The following is a 22,604-nucleotide window of genomic DNA, read 5'->3' as shown; positions in this document are numbered from 1 at the left end:
TAAATATAAGGGGTATATATATGTATATATATATATATATATATATATATATATAAATATATACAATTAAAATAAAATGGTCAAAGTGAGTTAGTTGTGAATTGGATTAATTGTATTTTCCCTTCACAGACACTGTTCATATAATGCAGTATTGGTGCAGTTTTTGATGCGTTCTCGTTTTGCGTCCTCATGGAGCCTGTACAGCAATACAACGAGTCCGTACGGTTCCCAATTACTGAACAGCGACCAATAATGGGGCCAGAGCCGTTGCCAGGCTTTACTTCACCCAGGGCAAAGGTTTAGTTTGCTGCCCCCAACTCTTTGGCACCCCCACTGGCACCGAGAACCTGGGTCACATCTCCTGGTAGCCCCCTGATAACTACGACCCTGGGTGGGACCCCATTTAAGGTGGGTCTTATATAAGCTCTGTTGACTTGCAGGCATTGCTGGGGTCCTGGGTTTGAATCCAATCAAGTACAACATCCACATAGAGGTTGTATGTTCTCCGTGTTTTTGTGTGGGTTTCTTATGGGTTCTCAGGTTTCCTTCCCCACTCCAAAAACATCCTAAGGCTGGATTCACACACAGTATTTTGCTGCGTTTTTTATGGAACTTTTGTGAGGATTTTGTGGTGCTTTTCTTAAGAGCGGACAGACGTTACATTAAAGTCTATAGTAAAATATCAAATGCACTACACACAACTGCGTTTTGGCTTGTGGCGTTTTTGAGGAAATTCTGTGGCTTTTTTTTCTCCAAACACAGCATGCTCTGGGGGTGGCGTTTTTTTCAGGCGCTTTTCGCATAGGCTTTTCTATAGGACTTCAAATAGGCCAGAAAAAAAAAGCAGCATTTACAATTGTCATTTTTACCACACCCAGAGCATGCTGCGTTTTGAAAAAACGCCACTGACCATAAAAAACGCTACAGAAACGCCACAAACCAAAACACAGTTGTGTGTAGTGCATTTTGTATTCCGCTATAGACTTTAATGTTACATCTGGCTGCACAAAAAAAATGCATAAAAAAAAACTAGCTAAAAACGGCATTAAGGACACGTTTTGTGAGACAGTTTTGGCACATGTGACCTTTGCACACTCTCTAGAACTACATGTCCCAGCATGACTGGCCAAGCGTGACCGAAAGCGGCAGCATGGGATATGTAGTTCTAGAGCACAACTGGAGCAGATCACGTGTTGGCAGCTGGCAGTTTCAGGAAGAGTTACCATGACTACCGGGCACTGCAGCCGCTGACGCAGCCAGACGTCACTCGAAACGTCATATCCGTTGTATCTCGCTGTGTTGTTGTGTCTTGAGCCGCCGGTGCCGGCTCTTTCATGGAAGTGACCCTTGTGGGTGTATAGGAGCCCGGCTCTGATGGTTTAGTGCCCCCCGTTACAGGACATCCACTGACATGGCCTTGAAAAACGACTCCAAGTCGATGACCCTGTCTCTGATCATTAAATGGGGCGGCCAGGAGTTCCCGTTGTCTGCCCTGTCTGAGGAGGACACGGTGATGGATCTGAAGCGTTCCTTGAAGAGCCTCACCGGGGTCCTGCCGGAGCGCCAGAAGCTGCTGGGCCTCAAATATAAGGGTGAGATGATGAGCTGCCCCGGATCTAGTGCCCGGAATAAACACCTGAAGCCCTTTAATGCCATATTGGCTGGATAGGAAGACTGAGCAGCCACAGTCCCAGGGTCAGTGGGAATCCTAGTGGTTAAATCCCATTCATCCTGAAAATTAGGGTACTCTGTCCCTGCTTCTGGCAAGTCAATTTCAGACATGTACTTTACCAAGTGGTCTGTGCCCCCAAACCAGTAATCACTGGCTGACCGCCCCTCTAAGAACCAGTGGTCACTGGCTGGCAACTCCACCTCAAAGAACCAATGGTGCCCGTCTGGCAATTCCGCCCCCCAAGAACCTGTGGTCACTGTCCTGCAACTCTGCCCCCAGGAACCTGTGGTCACTATCCTGCAACTCTGCCACCAAGAACCTGTGGTCATGGGCCAACTGTAACCCTACATATGTGCTGCCTTTTTTCATCTTTGATCCACAAAATAATAAAATAAAATCTTACGATGACAATTTGTCTCTGGCAATAAAGCAATTTCTCAGATCAGTCACGCAGATAATTCAGTCTATTAAACTCCATGGTTGCACTCCGCTCCTGGAAACGCGCACAATGCGTTTCTAGTCGCATGACGTGGCACAATATTGCGATCACAAAAAAAATGAACACTTTTGGATTTTTTTGCCATAATGGCAAATCACATACCATTTCTTTCCCCGTGCAATTGTACGTGATTGAAAATAAATGTTTCATAAATCATGTGATGTATTTAGCGCCGTCCTAGCCCAATAGGGGCGAGCCCCAAGCAGGATGCAAGGTGTAAGTTCCCAAACCATCATGGACTTTGTGTTACTTATCATGTACCAATCCCGAGTACTGTCCAGAGCTACATTCACAATTCTGCAATTTCCCAGCATTCCTTGCTGCAATAGTTCTCTCTTGATTTGCAATACCAGGAACTCTACAGTAATATGGTGTAGAAAAAAACTCTCCTGCTGCATCATAGGAGCTGAGCTAAGCTGTTAGAGGTGTGTCTGTCAACAGGTTTGTAGACTGTTTCCAATAACAACCATATGTGATTGCATTGTGATCTAGATTGTAATATAGGGTGTAACTAGGGTCAATACAAGATAAGTAATTCGAGGATGTGGCCGGAGACTGGCAGCTGGGGGCAGAGAACATTTTCTTACGGTAAATATATTGTAAAGTTCATTATTTATTTTAATTCTTAGCAGGTTTCCCTCCATTTTTTAGGAACCTAGACCATCCCTTTAATGCCATGACAAACCTGTTCACATTGTATTATACTGATTTATATGTTTTAATATATGACGCAGGTAAACCAGTGGATAACAGTATGAAGTTGGGCGTCCTGAAATTAAAACCAAATACAAAGATTATGATGATGGGAACCCGGGAAGAGAGTCTGGTAAATATGTTTTGCTTTATTATTATTATTTAAAGAGGACCTGTCACTGGATCGTATAAGTTGAACTGGTTAACTGACCTGATTCCAGTGCTGTTTTTTTTTTTTTTTTCCCCCTGGACCCCTCTGTTCTAGAGATATAGGCCTCATGCACACGACCGTGTTTTTGCGTCCGCAATTCCCCCGCAAATCCACGGGAGAATTGCGGACCCATTCATTTCTATGGGCCCATACACACTATCCGTGTTTTCACGGGTCTCCGCATGTCCGCACATCCGTGCCGCAGAAATTCCGGACATGTCCTATTATGGGCCGCAAATGCGGTGCGGACATGCCAATAGAAGTCAATGGGCCCGTGGAAATTGCGGATACACCGCCGTGTGTCATCCGCAGTTTGCGGATTTGCGGATCATGTGACCTTCTAAAGGGGGTTTGACCAAGCTTTTGGCATCCTGTTTAAAAGTCCTTTTTTTTTTTTTTTTTTTTTTTCATCCGCATTTTTGCGGATTACATACGGATGAACTGCGGATTACATACGGATGAACTGCGGATGACATTCCACGGAACACGGTCCTGGAATTTGCGGACCAGAAAAACACCACGGTCGTGTGCATGAGGCCATAGCCCACTGTTGTGTTGGCTGCCAATATGCTAATTTGCTGTAGTTAGCCAACAGGGAGTGAACTACCGTCAAGCTGCCTCGCACTGATTGGTCAGCATCAGAGACAGGAAAGCTAGCTCCACCCCATTGGCTCACTACAGCAAATTAGCTTATGAGGAGCTAATACAACAGTGGGCCATATCTCTGGAACGGGAGGTCCAGGAGAAAAAACAAAAACCGCGCTGGAATCAGGGAGACAGCGCTATTGAGGTCGGTTAACCAGTTCAACTTATTTGATCTTTAAAAATAATAATTTTTTCACCCAAGTGGCCCAAAAAAGTGCTCACTCAGTTGTGATCTATGGTAATCCCTCTCCAAAAAGAAGACGTGCTGTCACATGATGCTGCCTGGCATTAGGACCTTGTATGCGCAGCGGTATGCCTGAGAAGATCGAGGAGGGGGGGGGGGGGCGAGGACAAGTGGAGTATTTGGGTGAAAAAAAATATATATATATTTTCATCTGTTTTCGTTTGCAACTTTTCTATGCCAGGAAAGTGGTGTAGAAAAAGTGAATAAATTCCCCCCCATAGTTTTTTAGTTTTTTTTAGGGGGTTTTCCAGTCCTTTCAAATTAATAGCCTATCCTCAGGATAGGCCATTAATAGCTGATCACTCCAGGTCGAACTCCCAGGGACCATGCCAATCAGCTGTTTTGAAAAGCGTGCTGCGCTCGTACGAGTGCTGCTTTCCCTTCATTTCTACTTGCTCACTGTGAATCGCCGACACAGATGTAGCGGCGACTCACAGTATTGTAGCCTTTTCCCATTCACTTCAACGGGAGATGGCTGCAATACCGTGAATCGCCGCTATATCCGTGTTGACGATTCACAGTGAGCAAGTAGAAATGAAGGGAAGAGCTGCATGAGCGCTGCACCCCCTTCAAAACAGCTGATCGGCGGGGGTCCCGGGAGTCGGACCCGGATCGATCGGCTATTGATGGCCTATCCTGAAGATAGGCCATACATTTTTAGGGACTGGAAAACCCCTTTAACCTAACCCCAATCTTGACAATATTTGTGTGCACTGTAGTCCACTCATTCCCTTTATTACTTTGGTTGCCCGCTCAAGCTCTGCTATATCCTTTCTATATACAGACAAACCCATACTCCATGTGCGGCCTGACTAATGACTTGTAAAACAGTAGGACTAAGGCCTGATTCACACGAACGTGTCCGTTTTGCTCGCGTAAAAAACGCTGCGTTTTTCCTGCGTTGCAGTTCCGTGTGACAACCGTGTACGGTGTCTGCGTTTTTTACACGCGTAGGTCACGCGTTTTTTACGTCGGCAAAATAAACTGAAGGAGGTGACGGATGTGCGTCCGTGTGCTGTCCATGAATGGCCCCATTGAATTGCATAGGTCCGTGTGACGTCCGTTGTTTTAGCGCGTGTAACACGGACGTGAAATACGCTCGTCTGAATAAAACCTAAGTTCTCATCATGTGCTTGTATTCCGATTTTGATGCACCCCATGATCTTCTAGTGCAAGCCGCAATCTTGATATTGAATCTGATTTTTCCTGAGATTTATTTTCCTATATTGTCCTATCGTCTACCCGGCAGTTATATTCATCCTATAGTTTATTGCAGGAAGATGTGCTGGCTCCACCACCAGACAACGATGATGTAGTGAACGACTTTGACATTGAAGAGGAGGTCGTGGAGGTGGAAAATCGGTATGTTCTTTTTAACACTTTGGAAGCCTGATCCTTTTTTTTTATAAATTCTTTTATTTGTCATTTTGTTGTTTTTTTATATTACAAATCGTACAGAATATACACAACATAGTGCGAAAAAAGGCAATGAAAGACAGTTAACGGATCACAGGTCAGTTATCGGCCTCACATAAGTACATGGGGTCACCTGAAAGTACCATGTCGCTAAATACAGTTAATTAGGGAATCTCCGATATGCACCCTGAACCCGCAGCCGTGCATGGTATGTCCTGAGTGCGCACAGGGGCATTAAAGGAGAAGAGAGATGCAGAGACAGAAAGAAGGAGAGGCAAAATAGTGAGGAAAGAGAAGGAAATGGGGGGAGAAAACAAAAAAGAGGGGGGGGGGGAGCTGACCTGACATACCGGGTCTAGACGGGAATTCACGAGGCCATGATGCTTTTATATTCCTCGGTCGTTTGGAAACAAATCCATTCACGCCATGTTTTTAGGAAGGAGGCATGAGTCCCCTTCATTGATGCCGTGAGGTCCTCCATTCTCATGATCTCCTGGATCTTGCCGAACCACATGCCCACCGTCGGCGGACCGGACTGTCTCCACAGTGCTGGAACACATGCCCTAGCAGCATTTACCAAGTGACGAACTACCGAACGTCTATACGAGGGCAGTGGGACCTCGCACAATTGAAGCAGGAAGAGGCCCGGAGATCGCGGGAGAGGACAATCCGTGAACTTTGAGGAAATACGCCACACCTCGGACCAGAACCCAGTCAGGAGTGGGCAGTCCCAGAAAATATGCAAGATTGTACCCACATGGTCCCCACATCTCCAGCATAGTGGCGAGGCCGCCGGGATCATTGCATGCAATCTGGAAGGCACCCTGTACCAACGGGACAATATCTTCAACCCTGCCTCTTGGAATCTACTGGCCATGGAGGACTTATGCGTCATGGTGAACAGGCGGTCTCGTTGTTCAGGGGTGAATGTTTCGCCCAAGTCCCTCTCCCAGCTACGCAAGTACGGAGGTGGCGGCAAATTGGAGGGTGAGATCAAAAACGCATAGATTCTGGACAAAGCATGTCGGATTGTGCCTGTACACAGGAGTTCGAACACGGAGCAGTCCCGTTGCTGCACTCCAGGATGTTCTAGGGACATCAGGAAATGTCGCAACTGGGTAACCTGCCACGCCGAGAAAGGGACCGGATCCGACAGGACTCGTATTTGATCGCTCGTCATCCACCTCCCCTCCTGCTGAAATTGTAGGGCCTGCCCCTTACCCACCCGCAACCATACTTGAAATGGGCCACTATCCAGTCACGGTGGAAATGCAGGGTTGCCTAAAATCGGAAATAGCGGGGAGGGGGGACGGCGAGAATTCTGCCCAAGGAAACACCCGCGCTGCGACTGCTAGGGTGGGACCGATTGTCGGGTGGGACCGCGCGACCCTGGGATCATGTCTGCCCAACCACGACAGGGCCTGCAGTGGGATAGATATAAACGCCTGTTCCATGGACACCCATTCTTTCATCCCGCCGTGCCGGAACCAATCTAAGATTCGTGTCAAGTGGGAGGCGTGATGATAGGAGACAATATACGGAAGACCAATGCCCCCCTCCCCCTTTACACGAAATAGCAACGATCGGGCGATACGTGCTGGTTTCCCTGCCCATATGAATTTGTGCACTAGGGACAGTAGAGACTGAAAGAACGGGCGTGGGATATGTATCAGTAGGGCCTGTAGGAGATACAGAATCCGTGGTAAGATGTTCATTTTAAAAATCGCGCACCTACCGAACCAGGTGAAAGTGGCCGACGTCCAAGTGTCTAGGTCCGCCTTTATACGTTGAAGTAGCAAAGGGAAGTTCACCGCATAAAGGCGAGATAGATCACTGGGAAGCCGAACTCCCAGGTATTTAAGCGAGTCCCTTGCCCACTTGAAAGAAAAGGACTCCGACAGGTCAGCGACCAGAGTCTGTGGTAACGAGATGTTAAGGGCCTCCGACTTCTGGTAGTTTATTTTGAAGTTGGATAATCTCGAGTATCTGCTCAGCTCCACCATCAGGTTGGGCAAGGAAATTCTAGGGGCTGTGAGGAAGAACAGCAGATCATCCGCGTAAGCGACAACCTTATGGGCTCTGCCGCCCAGGTCCAAGCCTGTAATGTCTGGGTTGGAGCGGATGTGACACAGCAAGGGCTCCAGGCATAAAATAAAGATCAGAGGCGATAGGGGTCAGCCTTGGCGCGTGCCGTTAGTAATCGTGAAGAAGGATGAGATGTTCCCATTGACCTTGACCTGAGCTGACGGGGAGGAGTAGAGACCAGAGATCCAGGACATCATATGAGTCCCTATTCCGATATGTCGTAAAGTGGCCAACATAAAGTCCCAACTGACCCTGTCGAAAGCCTTTTCCGCGTCCGTTGACAAAAAACAAGTGGGGAGTGACGTGACTGCCGCCTGGTACATTAAATTAATTGCCCGTGTGGTGTTATCTCTCGCTTCCCATAGGGGCATGAAACCCACTTGGTCAGTATGTATCACGGTTTGAAGGAGTGGAGACAACCGATATGCCAGAATCTTGGCAAAGAGTTTCAAGTCTACATCCAGTAGGGAAATAGGACGATAACTCTGGCATAGGGATGGGTCCTTCCCTTCCTTGGGTATAACCGTGATATGTGCCCTCAGTGTATCCCTGGGAATGGAGCCCCCTTCGGTAAGCGAATTAAAGGCCCGGATAAAGTGGGGTTCGAGCACTTCTGAGTAGGTCTTGTAGTACGGCAGAGACAGGCCATCTGGTCCCGGGGCCTTCCCCGTAGGTGAGTCCATCAGTGCCCACGACCACTCCTCCGGAGAGATAGGGGCCTCCAAGGCCGCTAGATCATCAAGTGGGATGGATTTCATCCCCGAGGATCGGAGATACTCCTTGATCCTCTCCAGTTGGCTACCGCCGTCCTGTGAGGAGGGTGCCTTTGGGAGATTGTAGAGAGAGTGGTAGTAGGCACGGAAGGTCTCTGAGATGTCATGTGGGAGTTGCAGTCGTTTATTCTGGGTACCTGTGATGTGCGGGGCATATGTACGCGAGCGGATTTTCCGGAGGGCGCGGGCCAAGGTCCTACTGGGTTTATTACTGAATTCATAAAAATGCCTTCTACATTTAACTAGTGTGGCCTTCGCCTTGGCAAGACAGAGTGAGCGCACCTGCTCCCTCAATTGCCCTAATTCTGCTCCTAGTAACCGGTCCTGTGATATCTTATGGGACTGTTCCAGCCTGTGTATGCGTAACAGTAGGTCTCTGAGATGAGCCGTCCGCTCCTTCTTGAGTTTGGCTCCCATTCATATAAGGGAACCGCGCACCAAACATTTATGCGGCTCCCATATACAGAACAGGTCCATCCCCGGTGTGTCGTTTTTATCAAAGTATTCCACCACGTCTCGGCGTACTTCAGAGACCACTGTCATATCCTGCAGGAGGGACTCATTCAGTCGCCACTGCCAGGAGGGAGAATGGGCAGGCTAGGGTGAGGGAAATAAGGGCATGGTCAGATAACGTTATGTCATCTATGGAGGATGATGTCAGGCTGGGAAGATGTGCATGACGCAGGAAGAAATAGTCCAACCTGGAGTAGGAGTTGTGAGGCGCCGAGTAGTATGTGTAGTCTTTGACCGCAGGATGCATAACTCGCCATGCGTCCACAAGTTGATGGTCATGCAGCAATCGCCGTATACGATGATGTGCTGCCCTGGGTAGGGAGGAGTGTCCTCGTGATGTGTCTAAGACGGGGTCTAGGGTGACATTGAAATCCCCCCCCCATGACTAAGGTACCTTCCAGAAAGCCATCCAGAGCCCTCAAAACTCTGTCCAGGTAGGCCACCTGACCAGAGTTAGGGAGATAGTATGAGGCCAGTGTGTACAGTGCATTATCCAACTTACCCTTTACGAAAAGGTACCGTCCCGCTTCATCTGTGCAGGTGTCCACGTGTTCCCAGTGTAGGAAGCGGGAGACCAGGATGGAGACTCCCTTGGTCTTGGAGTCAGGGGACGCACTATGATACCCCACGGGGTAGTTGGAGTCTGTAAGCTTTGGGATGTTGTCTGCCCGGAAGTGAGTTTCCTGCAGGAAGGCCACGTGTGCTTTCCGTTTCCATAGGAGACGGAGAATGGAGGACCTCTTTTCCGGAACATTCAGACCCTGTGCATTTAGGGAGACAACAGTAATGTCAGACATGGCAACTGAAATGTCCGGAGTGGACCGAGGGGGAAGGGGAGGGAAAGGAGAGGAAGAAAAAGAGAGAAAGAAGAAAAAGAACGTGTTTGCAGAGCAAGCTCTCTAAAGTCGGAGTACAATACCTCTCCACTACTCAACGCGAGCTGTGTCGCCCGCCGGAAACCCTCAAACACGACACAGCTACACGGAACCCTAATAGGGAACAAGGAAAGACCGGAGTGCAAAGACAGCGCAACAACAGTTAAAATGTCAACTAGAAAATTCTATTAACCAAAGTGCTTTAGATCACCGGACTCTCCCTATTAACAGTTAACATTCCCAGTATTCACCTTCCCCTACGTAATAACACAGATTGGGCAGGTAAAACAATTAAAGCAGGTGAACTTATTTAAACCTCCCCCAACCGGTGTGTATCTGCCCGCCCCCTCTACCCACAGTGATACAACCAGCTATAAGGCAGTTCCAGCAATGTGTTCCTTACAGTCCTCCAGGAACCTTATGGGAAAAAGAGAGAGAAGGAAAATGCAAAATGTAGTCCAGGAAAACGTCCACATTAAGGCGGCTGTGAACATTGTCCCTCTGCGGCGATCGTCGTCCAGGGGGATGGAGGTCAACGGATCCCGACCCTCTGTCTCTGTGTGGAGATCGATGTTCCAAGGGTCGGAGGTCCGGTGGCTCTGCTCCAGGTCGGATTGGCTGACGGGACCCATAGTCCGGATACGGGCCTCCTCTGGGAGCGAATTGTGGCGGTGGTTCGGTCCAGTCTGGTAACCGCACCGGCGAGGTCTCCAAGAACCGGAATGCTTCTTCCAGATCTTCGGGAGAGCGGACAGCGAATGACATTCCCTGCTTTCGAAGGATGATGTGGAACGGGTGTCCCCACCTGTATGTTGCGCCTGCTGCCCTTGTTGCTTCCAATAATGGGCGGACAATTCTGCGCATGGAAAGCATCAATCTGGATACATCCGGCAGGACGGTGATATCGGCGCCATTGTATGGGACAGCCAGGCTCTGCGGGCAATCTCCTCTTTTTGCTTGTAGAAATGCACTCTACAGATAACATCCCTCGGTCGATTGCCGTCTCCATTCCTGGGGCCCGCCAGTCTGTGAACTCTGTCCATCTCTATGGGCATATCTCGCGGGCGTTCCAGGAGCTTGTTGAAAATGTGGGTCACAGCATCGTAAAGTTCGTCGGGGGGTACAGACTCGGACAAACCCCTCAGTTTCAAATTATTACGCCTTCCCCTATTCTCGACATCATCTAAGTGTAGGGAGAGGTCTCTGAGTTGCGTAGCTTGGGTAGCCAAGGACTGGGAGAGGACCGATATGTCCAGGGAGTCGACGGAGTGCTGGCGCTCTAAGGTGTCCACTCTCACAGCTAGGGCCCGTACTTCTTGTGTGACCTCCCCGATGGTCCTGTCGTGTTTCTCCTGTAGTCGTGCGAGGCGGAGGTCTAAATCAGTTTTAGTGGGCAGTACCTTGACCATCTCCCAAAGTTCTGCCAGGGTCCGTTCCATGGAGAGCGGGGGGCCCGAGGACAGGCCTGCGTGGTGGTCTCCTGTGTGCATTAGCGGGGTGGGGGAGAGGGTCTCCCTGAAGATAACCGGAAGCCCCTGGCTCTGCTGACCGCCTGGCACGGATGTGGGCCGGTGGTGGTAGGGGTGTCTCACATGCCCCGCCTGTGGGCGCCATGTTAGGGGCCCCATGTCTGGTAACGGGCTGGTGGTGGCTCTGCAGGAGGGGGGTCATCACTGTCTGGGCCAGTGGAGGTGGCCCTGTGCTTCCTGCCCCACACTGACCTCTGTCTGCCGGCTGCATCTATCCTCCAGATCCGTCGGTGCAGGCGACGGGCTGTAGCTGGCCGGAGTGATAGGGCGGCGGGGTGTGTCTCCGCGGCGAGGTGGGAGGCTGATTGCGGCCTACTGGAGTGGACGAGGAGGATCGCTGCGGCGGGCCCTCCTGTGCCGACCGGAGGAACCGGCCGATGTTCGGGGGGTACCGACCGGTGTTTCCCCCTGGTCATGCTGGTGTCAAGCGGCTGGTAGGTGAGCCCTGGCGGGCGATATTCGGCGGGGTGAGTCCGGAGCTGCTGCTGCACGCGTCCTCACTCCGACATGCCTAAGTCACGCCCCGGAAGCCTGATCCTAGTGTGACATTGTAAACTTGAATCCCATTTACTCCGTAGGCAGCTGAAGATGTATATCCGGTGCAGAGCAGCCATAAATCTTGTGTTTTTCCTGCATTGATTTGGGTATTTTTCTTTCCGCTGGTTTGTGTAACTGCACATTTTTCCTCTCCCTGCTTGCCGAGTGGGCGGGCTCTTCTTGGTGTGATGTAATAGCTGTGTTGTGTGCTGTGAGCCAATCACATGTCCCCTCACTGCTGCTCCTACTGCCCTCTCCCCTCATGCTATTCCATTGAAACACTTGGACAGATTTATCAAAAGTAAAACTGCCCCTGTTGCCCATTGCAACCAATCACCACTCAGCTTTCTTTTCTTAGGCTGCTCTGGAAAAATGAAAGTTGTGCTGTGATTGGTTACTATGGGCAACAAGGACAGTTTTTTTGGGTGAACGTGGGCCTATAAAACTGAAGGTAGTAAGGAGGATATCTGTGATGTTTTGTCTCCCCTTTTCAGGTTCATTTTGTCCCAAATCCGCAGGGGTATTTTTTGTTCCCCCCCCCCCCCCCCCCCCCCCCCCATTTTGCAATTGTCTATGCTTTGGTCCTCCTTGGTGGTGATGGGAGAGGACTCCGCACTGTCAGGAGGCAGGAAGGGGAGGCGCTAGAGGGAGGAGTCTAAAGGGGAGGCGCTAGAGGGGAGACTAGTTGTTTGGTCCATTACTTCTATTCTAAATTATTCTAAATAATTTGGGAAGGATCAAGTCCTGCGAGGGACACATCAAGCTGAGGTACTGATCGCAAGTGGTCCCATAGGAGGCAGTGTCGATTTGAAAAGCAGAACTGTATATTACTTTGTGTGCAGATGTGGTCGCCAAAGAGTTAGGACCCGCCATGCGCTATAAGGTTCCAGGGGGACACAAAAAGCAAGTATGGGGTAACAGGGAGTGGAGATCCCATTAAACCTCAGTATTAGTATTCTGTGGATAGTAGTGGCCACCACAATGACACAGACACTTTTTGTACACTAACGTCACAGATGACACATTACTTGCTGTGCACCAAATCGTGGTGACTTCAATAAAGAATATGTTGGCTATCTGCATTACCGTAGTAATGTACTTGGGCTCCACCCATTTTATACTTGCAAGCTGCATCCCCCTCCTTCCTGTCTAGTATCTAAAAGACAGATTATTTTTTTTAGGGACTGAGGAAGGAAAAGTGGAAACTACAAGCTGGCGAAAGTCACAAAGATTCATACATTCACATGCACTTAGGGCTGGGCGATTAATGGAATTAATTCGATGAATTTGCCCTCAAGGCCTCTGATTATTCTGTTTTTTTTAACATAATTGTTGAATCGATGCCCTAGTGGCGCCGTCGCGCAATGTCCACCTCATCTGCTCCCGGTTCTGCCTCTACCGTTTCACCCAACCGTGATCGGGCCATGAAAAATGGTCTGTGTGTTGGCCGGATTTCCCGGCACCACCACGTTACATGTGAACGTGACTGCTGGCATCATAGTCCTATATAGTGCTAGGAGTCCCAGCTTCCCCATGGAACTGCTGGCAATGCTCTGGCCAGAAATTCTGTTCCTAGCGGGAGCTACAGTGGCACTATCTAAATGGGCACTGTAGCACTATATGGGGGGTTGACGCACTTTCTACATGGGTACTGTGGCACTGTGGGCTCTGTCACTTTATATGTGGGCACTATGGCACTGTGGTACTATCTATAGTGGGCACTGTTTCACTTTATGGGCACTATGGCAATTCATATGTGGGCACTGTGGTACTATGTGGGCACTATGGCACTATCTACCGTTTGCACTGTGGCAGTTTATATGTGGGCTCTGTGGCACTATCTACAGTGCTGTGTCATAATCCCGGCACAGGTGTCGAACTGTCGAATAGGGGTCTTTCACCTGATCCTCTTAATTTTCACTTATAACGTTAGAAAAAGGCAGGACTTGGCTAAAGAAACAGAAATTAGTCTTGCTTGGTCTCCATTGCAACCAAGACATTGGGGAAGGTTTCTGCTTCAGCAATCTGCCTCCCAGCCAGCTACAAAGCCTAAAGCTGGCCATGCACATTACATATCTGCCAGCTGGATGATTGTTTGCACAACTGTTGCTTTATGTTTGTATAATATTTCTTCCATCAGTATAAGGGACTAGTAATGTTCCATAGAAATGGCTTTATGCCGTTTTAGTACATGAATAGTAGTATGGATATGTTAAAACTTTATAAAAATATTTTATAGTATAAGAAAACTTTGTGGAGATGTATCGCATATTAAAACTGTTTTTGGTAATTTGTCATTATTTTTAGAGAAGAAAATCTGGCAAAGATTTCACGTCGTGTCAAAGACTACAAAGTAGAAGTGCTAAATCCACCGAGAGAAGGGAAAAAATTACTGGTTCTAGACGTCGACTACACATTTTTTGGTTCGTATGTTGTCACCTTCACATTTAGACCTCGTTCACATCTGCATCCCCATTCCGTTGTACTGGTCCGTCAGAAAAACGGAAGCGCCGGTTCTGTTGCACCACGGACATCACTGGCGGCCGGCGGAACCTATTCACTTTAATAGGTTCCATCGGGTTTCCGTCTGGGTGTCCGTGGCTTTACCGGAAACGAGCGCAGCATGCTACACTATTGTTTCAGGTAATTTCGAACGGATCTGCGAGGGAGGCTCTTAATGGAGCCTCCAACGCAGATGTGAACGAGGCCTTATCAGTGGACCTCAATTCTTCCATGAAACGAGTTTGCAACTTTTTTTTTCTGACAGTCTCTATTCTGCATCTTATTCTTCATTCTTTTAGACCATCGATCATGTGCAGAAACAGGGTTGGAGCTTATGAGGCCATATCTGCATGAATTTCTTACCTCTGCTTATGAAGATTATGATATTGTTATATGGTGTAAGTAGATATGTCCTATAACTTTTTTACTTGTGAAATTATGAGCACTGTTCATAATGGATGAAGGGTAAGTATACACTGCACAATGGGGAACATGCTGTATATGTATAAACTAGCATACCATAGCAACCAACCAGATTCCAGCGCTTTTCCTCTAACCCATTAGTTACATACAAGTAAAGAAAGTGATGTTTATGTTCTAAATGGAGAAAAATTCCGTTAATCCAGCATGTGTGACACTAATTCGTGTCTGAAAATCTAGGATTTGGGATAGAGAACAAGCTCTTCTCCAAATAAGGACACGCTGATGATCAACTAGTATTTGTGGGTCCGTCAGCTGAAACCCCCATGATCAGCTGATATTGCCACGAGAAGCTGGTGGTAGCTGCACATTTCTTCTGCAGCAGCCACTGCAGGAGAAATGTGGTATTACATATCGCCTGTTCAAATGAATGTCCTTAAAGGGGTTATCCAAATCGCCATTGATTTTACAACTTAAAATTAAAGCTCTATCTTAAATAGTTGTATTTGCAAAGCTCCACGGATCTTCTGTTTCTATGCACAGTCATGTCGTACAGGAAGCGGTGCACTTTCTTCCTGTGCAGTGACGTATTGACACAGCGGCTATTGACTGAGGGCTGATGCCCACTCCCATCACCAATCGTTTGATGGCTTAGTTATTGAACAGAGTAAAAGTGCCAGCCCCTTGTGGTCACATGATTGTTGATGTCCCAACAAGAACAGGAGCGGGAGGCGAGGGGCTGGCTTAGTTATTAAAATGGCCAGCCCCTTGTGGTCACGTGATCATCCTCTATGAGGTCCATATGTCCTAATAGGGCATTTGTATGGGGACTGTAGTTATTCTGGATCTATTTTTCTAAAAAGCCAGAAGATCAGGTTATTCATCAGTTACCTAGCCAGGAATTATGTATTTCCTATGTATTATGTTTTTGTTCTCTGATATACAATCGCCTTTTTAATGTATTTTTTCATTGTTTTTGTTTTCTAGCGGCAACCAGCATGAAATGGATAGAAGCCAAAATGAAGGTGAGCGGCAGAGTTTTCTATCATTCTATAGGTGTAATGTATGAAGACCATCCTTATGTACAAAGAAGGTATGTCGATAGGACCAGGCTCTCTGGTTAACACTTCATTACTGAGGTGTGATAGACATTGACTTTGAACATTGAAATTTCAGGGCTTTGAAATATCTATCATTTCCATTCTACAGCAGCCTTTGGCATGGTGTTACTTAATTCTAAATGACTGCATAAAGCCTCAGCCAAGTTTTTCTTATCTGAAGCTAACGGATGCCCTTAGGCTTTGTTCACATTCGAATCATGGCTTCCGTTGGTAACGGAGTTATGAAAGATTTCAAGGATCCATTTTGACTTTTAAAGGGCTGTGCCATGGCAACCCCTTCTTTGCTTTTCCAACCTGTCAATGAGACAGGCTATAAAAGTTAGTTAGGTGGGGGACCAACCTCTCGGACCCCCACTGTTGCTGACAAGGTAGGTTACCTAACAAAGTCTCCCGTGTCTGTCGGAGGAATTGCCTAATACAGGGGTGAGCAGCAACCTTTGGCACTCCAGGTGTTGTGAAACCACAATTCCCAGCATTCCCTGACCGCCTTTGGCTGGAATAATAAGGTCTTTGGCTGTCCGGGCATGCTGGGAGTTGTAGTTTCACAACAGCTGGAGTACTGAAGGTTTCTGACCCCAGGCCAAATAATTGCCTGTCACTTATAATATTAGTAATTCACTGACCGGCAATAATGCTTGAAAAGTGTTCCAAAGATTTATAGAAGCCATCAAGCGATCGCAGCTAGAACTTTTTGTAAAAAAGTAAAAATACGTTAAATTTAAAAAAAAAAAACGCCCCCCCTCCTAAAAAAATAAATCTCTTCTCCTTTTTTTTAAAAAAAATAACAAAAATATTTTCTTGTTTAAAAATAGTAGACGATAAAAAAATAGATATATGCTAATACGGTGTTAATGTAATAACCCGTATAATACAACATGGTACATGGCATAACCCCCAAAAAAAGAATCGGTAACAATTTTTTTCTTCTTATTCCCTCCCCTTAAAAAAATTTATAAAAGTTAATCACTAAATTATAGGTACCCAAAATAGTGGCAATAAAAAACGACAACTTAAAAAAAAAAAAAAAAAAAATATTGCCAGGTCCTAAAGGCCTGAAACTGGATGAAATGTCGCTACTCGCCGATATTAAAACCTTTGTGCTACACGTTACATTGTAGCTTTATGTGATAGATACTGTTGTGTTACTAAGTTGTTATTTTAAACTTTAGTTGGCATCTTCTGCATATAAAATAAGAGCGTGAATCTGATCTTTCCTTTTGTTGGTAATCTTTTTTTTCTTTTTTTTTTTTTTTTTATCTAGGAGCTGGGTGTCAGCACGAATGGCAATTACAAGATCACTTTCATGTTGGACAGTGCAGCCATGATCACAGTGCACACACCCAGAAGAGGCCTCATTGATGTAAGCATATGTCGCGCTTCGGGTAACACCTTCTGTTTCATGTCATCTCATCGTAGAAACAATAATTAAACACATTCCAGCCTAGTTTCATTCTCACATGACTCCGCCGTGGGGTCTTTTAAGTCCAGCGACTTCAAATCACCTATATCCCCGACTTTTTCCGTTTAATGTCTTCTAGCCTCAAAAGTGGCGAGTTGGCAGTAAAAAGCGGTAGTTGCCGTCATTTATTCAAAAGGGGTTTCCCCGAATTTGACACTTCAATCTGACAATACTTACTCTGCCGGGACACATTTCACACTTTTGACAAGCAAAACACCTGAATTCTAAAATAAAAAAAAAATCATATTTTCAGGTTTTTTTTTTGGGGGGGTAAAAAAAAAATTGAAGAAAGAAAATCATTATATATATATATATATATATATATATTTTAATTTTTTTAAATAGACACTTGGCACATTGTGAAAATGACACCCAGCACTTTACAATTATTAGCGCCTTCATGCAATTTTGTATCAAAGTGGAAAGTTACATCCGAGTCACGGGGTCAACAAATGGTCTGTTTAGGGATGATTAGATGTATGACTGCTCGTTTCTCACTTCTTTAGTAGAAAAAATAAAGAAACCCCTAAATGTGACCCATATCATCTCTGATTAGTAAGAGGGGGGCATTTCATGAAGAAAAGTTCCAGTACCCCCCCCCCCCCCCACTGAGATTGCACGGGGGGAGAGGTGACAGTGACAAGCTTGGGATCTTTCTTCCTGATGTCACTTGCACTTATAAGTCAATGGGGTCCGTCAGGCACTGTTTTGATCAGTTGTACGACGGACCTGTCAAGGCTTCTGTTAGAAACAGAAAGTATGATGCCAGTATGAACAGAGCCTTGGCTATGAGAAATATTAGGACTGTACTGGTTTCCAGGCCATGTACGTATATTTCTAAGTTTCAAATTGATGGATACCTGGAATAGGCCCCCTTCACCCCATCATCTCTAAAATAATGCGATCCCAGTCCCCTTTTGCCATGGAGAGGTGACTGCACATGTAATAACATTCACATTTGCGCTATTAGATTTGTGTCAGAGGCTCAGGTATTTTTCACAGCGAGAATAGCGCTGCAGACTGCACAATTTATTTATTATTTTTTTTAATTTGACGTTTTACAGTACTAAGCACGATACTGCTCTATTCTTGACATGAAAAATACCAGATTCCGTCCAAACCCCATCACGAGCCAGTGGGATTCATCCGGTCTCATTGGGATCCGTTTTGAAAACTGATCTGTTATGGCTCCGTTATGAATTCTAGTGTGAACAGAGCCTAACTCTCATTCGTTTCCACAGAGCAGGACTAAGCATGCGGAGCCGCCACTCTCTTTCAGGAACCTTTTTGTGTGGTCCGCGTCTTTCTGTAAGAGGAGGTAACTGCCCTTTAATTTGTAACTCCTGTATTTTGTCCGATAGGTGAAGCCACTTGGGGTGATATGGGGTAAATATGGAGAGTTTTACACCAAGAAGAATACCATTATGTTTGATGACATTGGGCGGAATTTCCTGATGAATCCACAAAATGGCCTAAAGGTAAGTGAAATAGAAAATAAATAAATCTACACACTGTACAATCCAGCCCCGCTGATAGTCTTCTGTGCTGACGCTTTTGGACAAGGGACTAACAACAATAAATAATTCCTGGTCCTGGTTGTGAACTGTCATCAACTATTAATGCGCATGCTGATGGATCATGCTGTCAACTGGGGCGGCGGACATTCAGCTGGGAGGATCGGTTATTGGAAGCATACTGAACATTATCTATCTATCTATCTATCTATCTATCTATCTATCTATCTATCTATCTATCTATCTATCTATCTATCTATCTATTCTGTCTCTTATATCTGTTTATCTATCCATTTTTTTTTTTTCTTCTTGAACAGATCAGGCCTTTTATGAAAGCACATTTGAATCGGGATAAAGATCAAGAACTTTTGAAACTGTCTCAGTACCTCAAAGAAATTGCTAAACTAGATGACCTTTCAGAGCTTAACCATAAACACTGGGAGAGGTAAGCCGTGTGTGTGTGAGTGTGTGTGTGGTGTGTGTCGTGTCTCTAGTGTGCCAAAATGTCCCAAACGTTTGGTGCACAAAATACTACAGGGCTAATGGCGTTTATACGCTAATCTTAATGTAAAGAGCACCTAATTTATTGACAAGCACGAGCATCTCGATAAATAATGTGCATCTTAGGCCGTCCGTGTGTCAGAAAGTGAAATTGGAAGTTGGCGTAAATGAAAATACATTTGTTAGGCTGCGGGTGGCACCTCCCCCTTCTGCTAAGCTAATACTCACCCCCGGCTGTTGTCATGGAGATGCGTCCCTCTGTTGTCCGTGCAGTCCGGCCTCCTGAGAGGACGCTGCAGCCCATGTGACCGCTGCAGCCTGTGATTAGCTGCAGCAGTCACATGGAATGAAGTGTCATCCCAGTAGGCCGGCCTGCACAGAGAACTGGCGAATTTGTCGCTGTTACAACGGCCATGGGTAAGTATTCACCTTTTTTATTAATTTTAAACTAAAAAAAAAGTTGTTTTTTTAATTTATCTTTTGCTGCAGAATTGCAGCATTTCCGCCACCAAAGTCGCAATACTTGGCTTTTTGTTGTGGATTTTACCTCCCGATTGTATTCAATGGGGATAACCCGCAAAAGAAGAACAATTTTATTACATTTTCATGCTACGTACTTAAAGGGGTTGTCCACTTTCTGACAACTGTTGACCTATCCACCGGCACATAATGCTTTGTACGGAGCCGGAAGCAGTTGGCTCCGTACATAGCATAGCGGCCGTGCTGCAGAACTGCAGGTCCACTCCTATTCACTTGAATACAGTACTGCAGCTCGGCCGCTATTCCATGGCCAGAGCTAACTGCTTCTGGCATGTATGTCCGGTGCACGGAGGCACCGAACCAGCTGATCTGTGCAGGGCCCGGGTGTTGGACCCCCACAGATCATGTACTGATGACCTATCCGGTGGATAGATCATCCGTTGTCAGAAGCTGGAAAACCCCTTTAAATAACCGAATGTTTTAGCTGTGGAATTTTTCTGCAGCGTGTGCATGAGATTTCTTCAAATCTCATTCACTTGCTGCTACTGTAAATGCTGCGAAATGTCCGAACCCCATTGCGGAAATTCCACAGCGTTCACGCTACGTGGAAACCCAGCCTGAGGAGTGTGTGCCTGACCCCATAGATGAATTGTTGGCAGATCTCTTCAAAGATGGCAGGAGCTTCTGACCAAAATCTAACGCCTGTAGACTGTACTTGTATGAGAAATTGACTGGTTACACCATAAAACTCTGACCATCTGTAGGGGAGAAGATGAGAAGAGGGTTGCCCAGTCCTGGTTATTGGCAGAAATGGTGCAACATTTCTCCAAACAGGTCCGGGCACCCCAGTTCTCCGTATCAGTGCGGATCCCCACCAATCAGAGATTTATGACCTAGAGCGCCTCTCATCTCCCTCTTCTCTTTACTTTTTCAGATATCTCTCCAAAAAACAAGGTCAATAATGGATGATCCCAGATGAAGAACGTCACATCAATAGATTTGTTTTGGGAGGGGGCAGCATGGACAAGCTGCGGAGTTAAAACTTGAATGTTGGATCATTTATCCCTCTTTTTTTTTTTGGTCCCTAGTTTGTAGCAACTTCGCACCCACAAGCCCGTTTCAACAATTTCCTTTGCCCCGCTTTACCAATAATGAGAGTATTCAGACGCTGGGCCACAGTGCTTTCTGCATATGATCAATTTTTGATAAATATGGTAATTTTTATTTATATTTTTTATATTGACTGCTCAGTAAACGATATCGTTTTTGTGTTTTAGCTTCTGTTGTTTTTTTAAAATTTCTTTTTCTACGAATAGTTGCTTTTGAGTTGCGGATCAGAGCAGCTTTGTATGATTTACCAAACATTAAGGACAACAACAAAAAAAGTTTGCGATATGCCAATGATAATATCAATAAAACAAAACACATGGCCTTAAATAACTGGGTTTGCTTTTGATTCAAAATATGACTGTAATATTTACAATGCAGTTGACGTTCAGTAATCCAGAATGTCTGATAATCTGGCAATAACTGCAACATAATGTGGAGATCAATATCGATTAGGAAATTCCTCTTGTTGAAAAAAACATTTATCCCTTTACCCCATTAATGCCGCACATCACCTTCGCTCCCCTGTACATTTCCCCTGCCTGCTATTTTATTTCAGCTGTTCCTTAGTTCAAACCCCCTGCTGTTCTACTCCAATAAAATCTATAAATGGAAAAACACAAATAAATGTTAATTTATATAAATCTATTTAAATGTATATACATACATACATACATACATACATACTTACATACCGAACATTAAGACCAGTAAATTAAATAACCTTGATTAACTTGTTACAATGGCATCTGACAAGGGGTGGGATATATTAGGCAGCAAGTGAACAGTCAGTTCTTGAAGTTGTTCTGATGGAAGCAGGAAAAATGGGCAAGTGTAAGGATCTGATCGACTATGACATGGACCAAATTGTGATGGCTAGGCGAATGGGTCAGATCATCTGCAAAATGGCAGGTCTAGTGGGGTGTTCCCATTATACATTGGTTAGTACCTACCAAAAGTGGTCCATGGCTCATTGATGTGTATGAAAAGTGAAGGCTATTCCATCTGGCAAAGTGCCCATACTGACCCCTGTCCACCACCAAAAGTACCTACAATGGGCACTTGAGCATCAGAACTGGACTATGGAGCAATGGAAGAAGGTGCTTGGTCTGATGAACACATTTTTTTTTTACATCATATGGACGGCCGGGCGGTGCCTTTGGGTCACTTACCTGGAGAAGAGATGGCACCAGGATGCACTATGGGAAGAAGACAAGTCGTGTGATGCTATGGGAAACGTTCTGCAGGGAAACCTTGGGGCTTGGCATCCATGTTTACATTACTTTGACACGTACCATCTACCTAAATATTGTTGCAGACCATGTACACCCACTTCATGCCAATGGTATGCCCTATTGGCAGTGGCCTCTTTCAGCAGGATAATGCCCCTACCAAACTGCAAACGTTCAGGAATGGTTTGAGGGACATGACAAAGAGTTTAAGGTGATGACTTGGCCTCCAAATTCCCTAGATCTCAATCCGATCGATCATCTGTAGGATGTGCTGGAATAACAAGTCCGATCCATGGAGGCCGCTACTCACAATTTACAGGACTTAAACAATCTGCTGCTAATGTTCTGGTGCCAAATACCACAGGAACCTTCAGAGGTCTTGTGGAGTCCAGGCCTCGACGGTAATACATGGATGGGCAGGGTTTGCCAGATTTGGAGCCGCTCTTTGTTAGTGTCTCTCTTCTCTAGTTAAAAGAGTGGGTTCTGAGCGGGAAACTACTCTCTATGACATCCATACACCCTAATAGGGCATAAGCAAGGGGGATGTCCTGGTGGGACTACCACTTTAAAGGGTAC

General features: G+C 46.1%; 1 protein-coding gene across 1 annotated transcript; it reads left to right on the top strand.

Annotated features, from left to right (window-relative positions):
* Nucleotides 1-1,227: 1,227 nt before the first annotated feature.
* On the top strand, nucleotides 1,228-21,129 carry UBLCP1 (ubiquitin like domain containing CTD phosphatase 1). Its single transcript, XM_075856087.1, has 10 exons — nucleotides 1,228-1,592; nucleotides 2,906-2,997; nucleotides 5,241-5,326; nucleotides 14,000-14,115; nucleotides 14,494-14,592; nucleotides 15,602-15,639; nucleotides 16,997-17,095; nucleotides 18,556-18,672; nucleotides 19,026-19,153; nucleotides 20,624-21,129. Exons 1-10 carry the CDS (start codon nucleotides 1,412-1,414, stop codon nucleotides 20,649-20,651), a joined length of 984 nt encoding a protein of 327 aa, XP_075712202.1. The 5' UTR covers nucleotides 1,228-1,411; the 3' UTR covers nucleotides 20,652-21,129.
* Nucleotides 21,130-22,604: the final 1,475 nt, after the last annotated feature.

The sequence above is a fragment of the Rhinoderma darwinii genome, chromosome 3 (assembly GCF_050947455.1).
Source record: "Rhinoderma darwinii isolate aRhiDar2 chromosome 3, aRhiDar2.hap1, whole genome shotgun sequence".
NCBI lineage: Eukaryota > Metazoa > Chordata > Amphibia > Anura > Rhinodermatidae > Rhinoderma > Rhinoderma darwinii.
Note: the sequence above shows the minus strand (reverse complement) of the source record. Positions and strands in the feature narration are given on the sequence as shown.